Source organism: Syngnathus floridae, chromosome 12, assembly GCF_059516105.1.
Source record: "Syngnathus floridae isolate MCC-2025c chromosome 12, RoL_Sflo_1.0, whole genome shotgun sequence".
Taxonomy (NCBI): domain Eukaryota; kingdom Metazoa; phylum Chordata; class Actinopteri; order Syngnathiformes; family Syngnathidae; genus Syngnathus; species Syngnathus floridae.
The window spans coordinates 241,765-251,581 of record NC_142424.1 but is presented as its reverse complement, the minus strand read 5'-3'; the positions used below and the strand labels follow the sequence as shown (position 1 = coordinate 251,581).

General features: G+C 62.0%; 1 protein-coding gene across 1 annotated transcript; it reads left to right on the top strand.

The window, feature by feature from the left end:
- Positions 1-133: 133 nt before the first annotated feature.
- On the top strand, positions 134-9,784 carry LOC148389196 (ATP-binding cassette sub-family C member 1-like). Its single transcript, XM_088392274.1, has 31 exons — positions 134-622; positions 821-1,000; positions 1,330-1,458; positions 1,528-1,665; positions 2,087-2,206; positions 2,327-2,388; positions 2,983-3,111; positions 3,212-3,385; positions 3,458-3,635; positions 3,697-3,858; positions 3,929-4,021; positions 4,080-4,283; positions 4,397-4,543; positions 4,613-4,700; positions 4,817-4,899; positions 5,119-5,232; positions 5,322-5,498; positions 5,657-5,824; positions 5,928-6,120; positions 6,201-6,273; positions 6,407-6,512; positions 6,585-6,807; positions 6,876-7,186; positions 7,253-7,452; positions 7,542-7,668; positions 7,739-7,840; positions 7,916-8,062; positions 8,225-8,383; positions 8,466-8,632; positions 8,739-8,933; positions 9,252-9,784. Exons 1-31 carry the CDS (start codon positions 581-583, stop codon positions 9,358-9,360), a joined length of 4,500 nt encoding a protein of 1,499 aa, XP_088248400.1. The 5' UTR covers positions 134-580; the 3' UTR covers positions 9,361-9,784.
- The last annotated feature ends 33 nt before the right edge of the window (positions 9,785-9,817 follow it).

Sequence of the window (9,817 nt, the reverse complement as noted above, 5' to 3'; positions counted from 1 at the left end):
CTGCACGCGTCTTAAGTTCTTCCTCGCCGAGAAGAAGGAGCGCAGCGGCGGCAGCGGCGGCGGCATCACGTGACTTAAACGGCAGCGCTCGCCGTCTACAAAGTCCTCGGTAGCCGCTCGACCGTTATGCTTGTCGCGAGATGGCGGTAAAGTACTCCTTTTGTCTGCTCAAAGTTCTTCCGCGATTCCTTGCTCTCTCTCAGCTGTAGATGGCAACCAGATGGCGGCAAAGCGCTATTTAGGCGCGAATGGAAAAAGCGTTCCGTGGCACGTAGATGATGGCATCGGGCGTGTACACGCGCGTGTCAACACTGCGTTGGTCGTCAAGATGCTTTCAAAGCAAATTGAAAGGATTGTGCAAGTGCTTTTTCTGTGGCCTTTGCCTGACCCAGCACACCGGAGAAATGAGGTCCAAACGGGCGTGTGACACATAGGTGACACACGCATGCACGTTCTTTGGCGCCAGGGTGTGACAAAGTGGCTGACAAAGTGTTGAAAAGCCAAGCTGCCAAGCTGCCAAGCTGCCAAGCTGAGACATTGTTTGGGAAGCGCTCGGGACGACACCGCAGCGGAGCCAGCCATGGAGGATTTGTGTCGAATGGGCGGTTTGGATCCTCTGTGGGTGAGTTGAAGGACCTTTCCATTTAGATTTTCCTCCAATTGTGAATGCGTAAATTCTAACGACAAAAGAAAGTGGGCATCCGGAGCGCAGTGAAGAGCACCATAGTCTGGCCGGCGTGGCGTGGCGCGGCGTGGCGCGGCGTGGCGCGGCGTGGCGCGGCGTGGCGTTGCGGCCCACGTCCCACTCGTATGTTGTCAGGACTGGAACGCCACGTGGTACAGCAGCGAGCCGGAGCTGACGCAGTGCTTCCAGCACACCGTCCTGGTTTGCTTGCCGTGCGTCTTCTTGTGGGCGAGCTGTCCCGTCCACCTGCTTTACCTGCACCTGCGGCCCCGCCGACCGCCCCTCCCGCTCTCCTTGCTGTGCTGCGCCAAGATGGTAGGATGGATGGATGGATGGATGGATATTGGATGGATGGATGGATGGATGGATGGATGGATGGATGGATGGATGGATGGATGGATGGATGGATGGATGGATGGATGGATATTGGATGGATGGATATTGGATGGATGGATATTGGATGGATGGATATTGGATGGATGGATATTGGATGGATGGATATTGGATGGATGGATATTGGATGGATGGATGGATGGTAGCTAGCTTGCTAGATAGATAGCTTGCTAGATAGATAGCTTGCTAGCTAGCTTGCCAAGAAAAGGACTTTTTGCTGACGTGAGGATGCGTGCGGTGTTCGCTCGCAGCTGCTGAGCTTGACCTTGGCCTCCATGAGCCTCCTGGAGATTTTCTACCTCCTGGTGAAGAAGAAAGAGGAGGAGCTCCAGCATCACGCCGTTTTCCTGCTCGGCCCGCTGGTCCGATGCTTCACTCTGGTGCGTCCCGTCCGGCCCCGCCCCGCCCCTCCGCTCTGCGAGACTTGACACTGTGGCACGGGTTGCCAGGTTCTGTCCGTCGTGGTGGTCCACGTGGAGAGGAGAAAAGGCAGCCGCTCGTCCGTGCTGCTCTTCCTCTTCTGGACTCTTGTGGTTGTTTGCGCCGTGCCCCCTCTCAAGGTGCTTGTGGAGCAGCTCCTTGAGCAGGTATGGAAGACCTGGTTCAACACACCACTTTTTTCCAAAGTGGGCCTGGCTGTTGCCACGGTGACAGGCATGACGTGACCCCCCCCACGCTTTCCCCTTTTGTCAGCTGCCAAAAGTCACAGCAGCCTGCAGAACAATTTCCATGTTCATTTTGCGCAGGCTTGCCAAAAACTTGGCGACCACGTGTGAAACACGTGCACGCACACGCACGCACGCACCCACGCACACACACACGCGCGCGCGCACACACACGCACACACATGCTCGCTCAGGGGCCATCATGGAAAGCGACACGCTGGTGCCAGCGCTGGTGGACCACCCAAACTGCGCTCAACGGCACGCTTTGCTATCAGTCGGCACATTTTAGGAACAAGCGATGCATTCGGTTGAAGATGGTGAAACGATGCTGCTTTCATTTCAGGGCTTTTGGTGGGACGCCGTCCGCTTTGTGGCCTTTCCCATCTGCTTTTCCCTTCAAGTCATCCAAGTGGTGCTGAGCTGCTTCTCGGACCGGCGCCCGGCCGGCGATGGCCGCGCTCAGGTAGCCAAAGCGCCACGAGGCTGCTTTTTTTGGCTTTCTTTCTTTCTTTCTTTCTATTCAATCGCTCTTGAACTGTTTCAACTTTGATCCCTCTGACTTTTTGCGCTTTTGCTTTGACAGAACGCCTGTCCCGAAGAAGACGCCTCCTTCCTGTCTAACCTCTTCTTCTTTTGGTTTAGCGGGTAGGCCTCGCGAGGCTCGTTGCGCCTTTCGCCCTTTTCGAGTACCTCTTTGCAAAATGTCAGGTCCCCCCCCCCGCTTTCCAGATTTAAGCCGCCGCCTCCCTTAAAAAACAAGTCACATGAAAAGTTGCTCTTGTTTCAAATTCCAACTTGAAAGATCCCTGGAGCCTGGCTTGCTCGTTCACTTGAACCTACTTCCCAAACTTTCCTCCATCTCGAGCAACAAAACCCAAAGCGCCTTCCTTCCTTCCTTCCTTCCTTCCTTCCTTCCTTCCTTCCTTCCTTCCTTCCTTCCTTCCTTCCTTCCTTCCTTCCTTCCTTCCTTCCTTCCTTCCTTCCTTCCTTCCTTCCTTCCTTCCTTCCTTCCTTCCTTCCTTCCTTCCTTCCTTCCTTCCTTCCTTCCTTCCTTCCTTCCTTCCTTCCTTCCTTCCTCCCTTCCTCCCTTCCTTCCGCCCTTCCTTCCTTCCTTCCTTCCTTCCTTCCTTCCTTCCTTCCTTCCTTCCTTCCTTCCTTCCTTCCTTCCTTCCTTCCTTCCTTCCTTCCTTCCTTCCTTCCTTCCTCATTCTAGCACAGTGCGACTTATTGTGCGGGCAGGCTGGTGATTCGGGGCTTCCGGCGCCCCCTGCGGGCCGACGACTTGTGGGCACTGCGGGAGCGCGACTCGTCGGAGCAGATCCTGCGCGAGCTGGAAAGCGCCTGGACGCCTAAAAGTGCCGAGCAGCGGTGAGACACCTTTGACGCGGCGAACGAAGCGCCAGCTGCCCCATACCCCCCCCCCCCTTTGCGAGTTTGCGAGCGTCCCGCTTTTCAACCTGCGCCGAAGGCCGTCGGCCACCTCGGAGAAAAGCCGGCTGCTGGGGAAGGCCCCCAAAGAGCCCGGCTACGTTTCCCTGCTGCTGCGCGCTGTGGGCCGGAGCTTCGGGCCCTACTTCCTGACCGGGACCTTGTGCCTGATCCTGCACGACGCCTTCATGTTCGCCGTCCCGCAGGTGCTCAGGTGGGTGGACGCTCCCACCTTATTTGCAAGATGCCCAGTGTGAAAGGGGCTAACGGGGCCAACGGGGCGCAGCCTCCTGCTGGGTTTGGTGCGGGACGAGGACGCGGCGGCGTGGAAGGGCTTCTCGTTGGCCGGCCTGCTCTTCCTCTTGTCCTGCCTCCAGTCGCTCTTCAACCACCAGTACATGTACCGATGCTTCACGCTGGGGATGAGGCTCAAGAGCGCCGTCACGGCCCTCGTCTACCGAAAGGTAAGCGGCGGTGGCGGCGGCCAAAGCGCCTCGCTGGAGCAAAACGTGCGTGTCGCCTCAGTGTCTGGTGATGAGCAGCGGCGCCCGGCGGCACTGCGCGGTGGGAGAAATCATCAACCTGATATCCGTGGACACCCAGAAGATGATGGACTTTGTGGTGTACGTCAACAGCGTGTGGCTGGCGCCCATCGAGATCGCGCTCTGCTTCTACTTCCTGTCTAACGTAAGCGCAATCCGCCCAAAGCGGACGCTCGGGCGACTAACCCACGCGTCGCCGTTCGCTTGATGGCCAGCTCCTGGGTGGGGCGGCGTTGGCCGGCCTCGGCGCCGTGGTCCTGATCTTCCCTCTGAACGGACTCATCGCAAAGCGGAGGAGCAAGCTGCAGGTGAGGGCGCCATGGCCGCCATGGGTGACACTGATACAGACCCCCCCCACCCCCCCAGGAAGTGCAGATGAGCTTCATGGACGGCCGCATCAAGCTGATGAACGAGATTGTGAGCGGGGTGAAGATCCTCAAGTTCTACGCCTGGGAGGAGGCCTTCTTGCGTCGCGTGGCCGTCCTGAGAGACGGCGAACTGGACGCCCTGAAGAAGTCGCAAGTCCTCCACTCGGTCTCGCTGGCCTCCTTCCACTCCTCGCCCTTCCTGGTGAGCTGGCTGGGCTCACTTCATCCATCAGTTCATGCCTTGCGTCTTCAAAAGCTGTGACACGGTCTGTGCCTCGCTCCGTCCCTCCCTCCCTCCCTCCTTCGCTTTGGCAGATCGCCTTCGCCGTCTTTGCGGTCTTTGTGCTGACCGACGAGCGCAACGTTCTGGACGCGCAGAAGATCTTTGTGTCGGTGGCGCTCATCAACATCCTGAAGACTCCTCTGAGCCAGCTTCCGTTCGCCATGAGCGCCACCTTGCAGGCAAGTTGGGCCTGGGTCCGGTCGCGTCTTCCTCTCCGCGGGTCTTTTGTGACTCTGCGGCACAATCAGGCTATCGTGTCTCTCCAACGTTTGGGAAGCTTCCTGTGTCAAGACGAGCTCAAGTGGGATCAAGTGGAGCGACTGGACTTTTGTGACGGTACGCTCTTTGCTCTCAGCCCTGGCCAACACACACACACACACACGCGCACACACACGCACACACCGACCGACCGACCGACCGACCGACCGAGGCAGGCGCTTTGTTCCCTTCAGACGGCGACGCGGTTGTGATCCAAGACGGCCACTTTGCTTGGTGCCGTGACGGAGCGCCGTGCTTGCGGGCCATCAGCTTGAAGGTGGGTGCACTTTCTTTCCTCAAACGGTGAGCTTTCTCGCCGGCGCAAAATGCCCTTTGAGCGCCCCAAGTGCCAGGCCGTGTCTGAAACGCGGCGGCGCCAATTTGGCCGTCGGGGGGCGCTTTGGTGCGTCCGGGCCCCGGTCTCGGTTTCGAGCGAGGCGGGCGTGGAGTCGATGGACTCTGTCTGTCAATGCGCGTGTGGCAAATGTTGGGGAAGGTGAAGCACGGCGCCCTGGTGGCAGTGGTGGGCCAGGTGGGATCGGGAAAGTCTTCGCTGCTCTCGGCTATCTTGGGAGAGATGATCAGAAGGGGGGGCTCGCTCCAGGTCAGGGTGAGTTTTGGCTCCAGAAGCGACGGCCGGCTCCGGCAAAAGGGGGCCCGGGCTAGCTATCCCAACCGTCCGTCCGTCTCTCTGGGCAGGGTTCCGTGGCGTACGTTCCTCAGCAGGCCTGGATTCAAAACGCCACCCTGGAGGAGAACGTTTTGTTCGGCCTGGAGAGGAAGGAGAGCTGGTACCATCGCGTCCTGGAAGCCTGCGCCCTGCTGGCCGATCTGGAAGATCTCCCGGCCGGCGACGGCGCTGAGATTGGGGAAAAGGTAGAAAGGTTGGAGGAAGGAGGGGGAGCCGGAGGCCGACGCGCTCGGCGCTCGGCGCTCGGCGCTCGGCGCCCGACGCGCTCGGCGCCCGACGCGCTCGGCGCCCGACGCGCTCGGCGCCCGACGCGCTCGGCGCCCGACGCACTGTGCGCCCGCAGGGCCTCAACCTGTCCGGAGGGCAGAAGCAGCGGATCAGCTTGGCCCGAGCCGTGTACAGGAAGTCGGATGTCTACCTGCTGGACGACCCGCTGTCGGCCGTGGACGCGCACGTGGGCCGCCACATCTTTGAGCGAGTCATCGGGCCCAGAGGACTTCTGAAGAGGAAGGTCTTGACTAGGGTCAAGCGAGACGGCCCGGCGAGCGCGCCTGTCTTTTTTTTTTTTTAGTCAGCCCGGTTCTCCAACGAGCCGCTGTTTGTGTTCCGCTCAGACGCGGGTGCTGGTCACTCACAGCCTGGGCCTGCTGGCCGGGGCCGCCGACCTGGTGCTGGTGATGGAGGAGGGCGCCGTGTCCGAGATGGGCTCCTACTCCCAGCTGCTGGAGCGCCGAGGAGCCTTTGCCAAGTTGATCCGCGACGTCGGCGGGAGCCGGCCCGGCGAAAGCGCCGCGGCGCCCAAACGCGGTATCCGGCCCGGCGCCAGCAAAATGGTGGCCGCCACGTTGCCTGCTTAAAAGCGGGAGCCGCTTTGTTTACGTCTGCAGTCAGCAGGAAGTCACTGTCCCGCCTGAGCTTCAGCGACTTCTCCGTTGACCTTTCCCAGGAGCAGCTCATCAGGTAAGGCGTGCCACGCTGCCACTGGCCTGGCCTGGCCTGGCCTGGCCTGGCCTGGCCTGGCCTCACCTCACCTCTCGTCGCCCGTCTGTCCGTCCGTCCGTCCGTCCGTCCGTCCCCGCTGCTGCTGCTTCAGCTGCGACGTGAGCGGCGCCAGCGCTCAGACGGCGGGACTCCAGGAAGACTTGCCTTCAGATTCTAACGGCAAACTCACCCGGCCTGACGAGGCGCACGTCGGGAGGGTGAGTTGTCGCCAAGGCCGCCCGCCCGCCCGCCCGCCCGCCCGCCCAAACCCGTCTTCTGTTGGCTGTCAGGTGAAGGCGCGCGTGTACGGCGACTACTTCCGGAGGGTGGGCCTGCCCTTCATCACGACCATCGTCTTCCTGTGCGCCTTCCAGCAGGCCGCCTCCTTGGCCTACAGCTACTGGCTCAGCCTGTGGGCCGACGAGCGGGCCGCCGACCAGCGGGCCGCCAACGGCACCGGCCCGGGGCACGCGCTCCGACTCTGCGTTTTTGGAGCGCTGGGCTTGACGCAAGGTCCTTTTTGCTCAGCTATTGCTCGCTCCCCCAAGTATTTGCTTTGCGCTATTTCGCCTCTGGCTCAGGCCTGGCCATGTTCGGAACGACGCTGGCCGTGGCGCTGGGCGGCATCGTGGCCTCACGCCACCTTCACGCCGACCTGCTGGACAACGTCCTCCGCTCGCCGGTGTCCTTCTTTGAGACCACGCCCAGCGGCAACCTCCTCAACCGCTTCTCCAAGGAAATTGACGCCATCGACTGCATGGTTCCCGAAGGCCTGAAGATGACGCTGGGCTACCTGTTCAAGCTCCTGGAAGTGTGCGTGGTGGTCTTGCTGGCCACGCCCTCCAGCGGCCTGCTGCTGCTCCCGCTCGCCTGCCTCTATGCCTTCATCCAGGTGCCACCGCCTCGGGCCGCCCGCTTCCGGCGCCCGCCCAGGCTGACGGCGCGCCCGCCTTTGCAGAGCTTCTACGTGGCGGCGTCCTGTCAGCTGCGGCGCCTGGAGGCGGTCAGCCGCTCGCCCGTCTACACCCACTTCAACGAGACGGCGCAGGGCGTCTGCGTCATCCGAGCCTTCGGCCAGCAGGAGCGCTTTGCCCGTCAGGCCCACCGCCGCATCGACCGCAACCAAGAGGCTTATTTCCCCCGTTTTGTGGCCACCAGGTACGTGGGCCCGCGAACCGGCGTCGCGTATCGCCGCGCTTTGGTCCGCCGCCCGGTCGGGTGACGAGCGGCCGGCCGGCGTCCGTCAGGTGGCTGGCGGTCAATCTGGAGTTCCTCGGCAATCTTCTGGTTCTGGCCGTGGCCGTCCTGTCGGTGCAAAGTCGGGGGCGTCTGAGCCCGGGCATGGTGGGCTTGGCGCTGTCCCACTCGCTTCAGGTGCAAACGCTGGTTGGGCTCTCTCTCGCCGAGCCTTTTTGTTTTTTCACGGGCGTTTGTTGTGCCGCAGGTGACGGGGATCCTGAGCTGGATCGTTCGCTCCTGGACCGACGTGGAGAACAACATTGTGTCGGTGGAGCGAGTGCGGGAGTACGCCGACGCGCCCAAAGAGGTTTGCGCTTGGCCCGGCGTGCACGGCAGGCCACATTGCAAGGCAACGTTGCCCAACGTGCCGGCGACTCTCTAGGCGGCTCGGCTCACGGCCGACGCTGGCCTGGCCGCCGAGTGGCCCGCCACGGGAACCATCCACTTTGACGACTACGGGCTGCAGTATCGCAAAGGCCTGGACTGGGCCTTGAAGGACATCTCCGTCTACATCCGAGACAAGGAGAAGGTGATGCGGCCGGCGTGGGGTCTGTCTTTTCACCTTGTCGGGAACGTCGGAGTCAAGCCGAGCCCTTTCGGAGACGTGGCGACGTGACCCGACTTCCTCATCCGAAAACAACAAGGCAACGTCGTCTCTGCGGCGGCGCTAACGCCGAGATGTCGTGGATAGGTGGGCATCGTGGGACGGACGGGAGCGGGGAAGTCCTCCTTGGCTGTGGCCATTTTCCGCATCCTGGAAGCGGCCGGCGGTCGCATCTGCGTCGACGGAGTGGACATCGCCCGGCTCGGCCTTCGGGACCTTCGCTCCGGCATCGCCATCATTCCTCAGGTGATGGCCAGGGGTCACTCAAGGGGGCGGCCCGCTCACGGCAGGATCCTGAACGCCGGTCGCCACTCCCGCCTCTGCCCAGGATCCGGTGCTGTTTTGCGGCTCCCTCAGGATGAACTTGGACCCCTTCGACGAGCGTTCCGACCAGGAGCTGTGGCGAGCGCTGGAACTGGCTCACCTCGGCGCCTTTGTGCGGGCGCTGCCCGACAAACTGCGGCACCGGTGCAGCGAAGGAGGCGAGAACCTCAGGTGCGGCCGCCAGTCCACCAGGTGGCGCTCCGCCCTCGGGGGGGAGTGCGTGTGAAATGAAATGAGCATCTTTACGGGCGCAATCCAATGTCCTTGTGCGGTGCAGCGTGGGGCAACGGCAGCTGCTGTGCTTGGCCAGAGCTCTGCTGAGGAAAAGCAAAATCCTCCTCCTGGACGAAGCCACGGCCGCCGTGGACCCGGAGATGGACCGCCTGATCCAGACGGCCATCCGCCTCCACTTCCGCCACTGCACCGTCCTCACCATCGCGCACCGTCTCCACACCGTCATGGACTGCGACAGGTGAGCGCGGCAGGCAGGCAGGCAGGCAGGCAGCCAGGCAGGCAGGCAGGCAGGCAGGCAGGCAGGCAGGCAGGCAGGCAGGCAGGCAGGCAGGCAGGCAGGCAGGCAGGCAGGCAGGCAGGCAGGCAGGCAGGCAGGCAGGCAGGCAGGCAGCCAGGCAGGCAGGCAGGCAGGCAGCCAGGCAGCCAGGCAGCCAGCCAGGCAGCCAGCCAGCCGGCCGGCCGGCCAGCCAGCCAGCCAGCCAGCCAGCCAGGCAGCCAGCCAGCCAGCCAGGCAGCCAGGCAGGCGGTGAACGTTGCGCCTCCGTTTTGCCTTCAGGATCATGGTGATGGAGCGCGGCGCCGTGGTGGAGGTGGACGCCCCCGCGCGGCTCATCCGCCAACAAGGACACTTCTACCAAATGTGCCGACAGGCCGGATTAGTCTGAGACGGCGCCGCGCCCGACGACACGTGTGCAGGATCCCGTCCCATCCTGTCTCTTATTCTCCCGTCCCATCCTGTCCCTTATTCTAGCAGTTTGTTCAGTGCTGGCTGCAGGCGCGCGTTGCGGGCGGTCCGTGCATGGGTTGCGTGTGTGCGCTGACCCCGCAGCAGCACGGGTCGCCACTTCCTCTTCAAGGCGCAGATAAGGCACGCAGCCAGCCCTTTTTCCACACTCGCGCCCCGCCCCACCCTGCACCTCAACTCACCTCACCTCACCTCACGCTCGCTCACCTGTGACCTTTCCCGACACCGCAGCATGATTTGTGACCACGTAGGCTAATAATACTGTTCCAGTATTACCAGTGGAAAAACGCTTGAGGTGCCAATCCAAAGTGTGGCGCAATAAACTCTGAGTGCTTTGTCCGAGAGTTTGTGCGCGCACTTGTGTGTTTGTGCCGGAT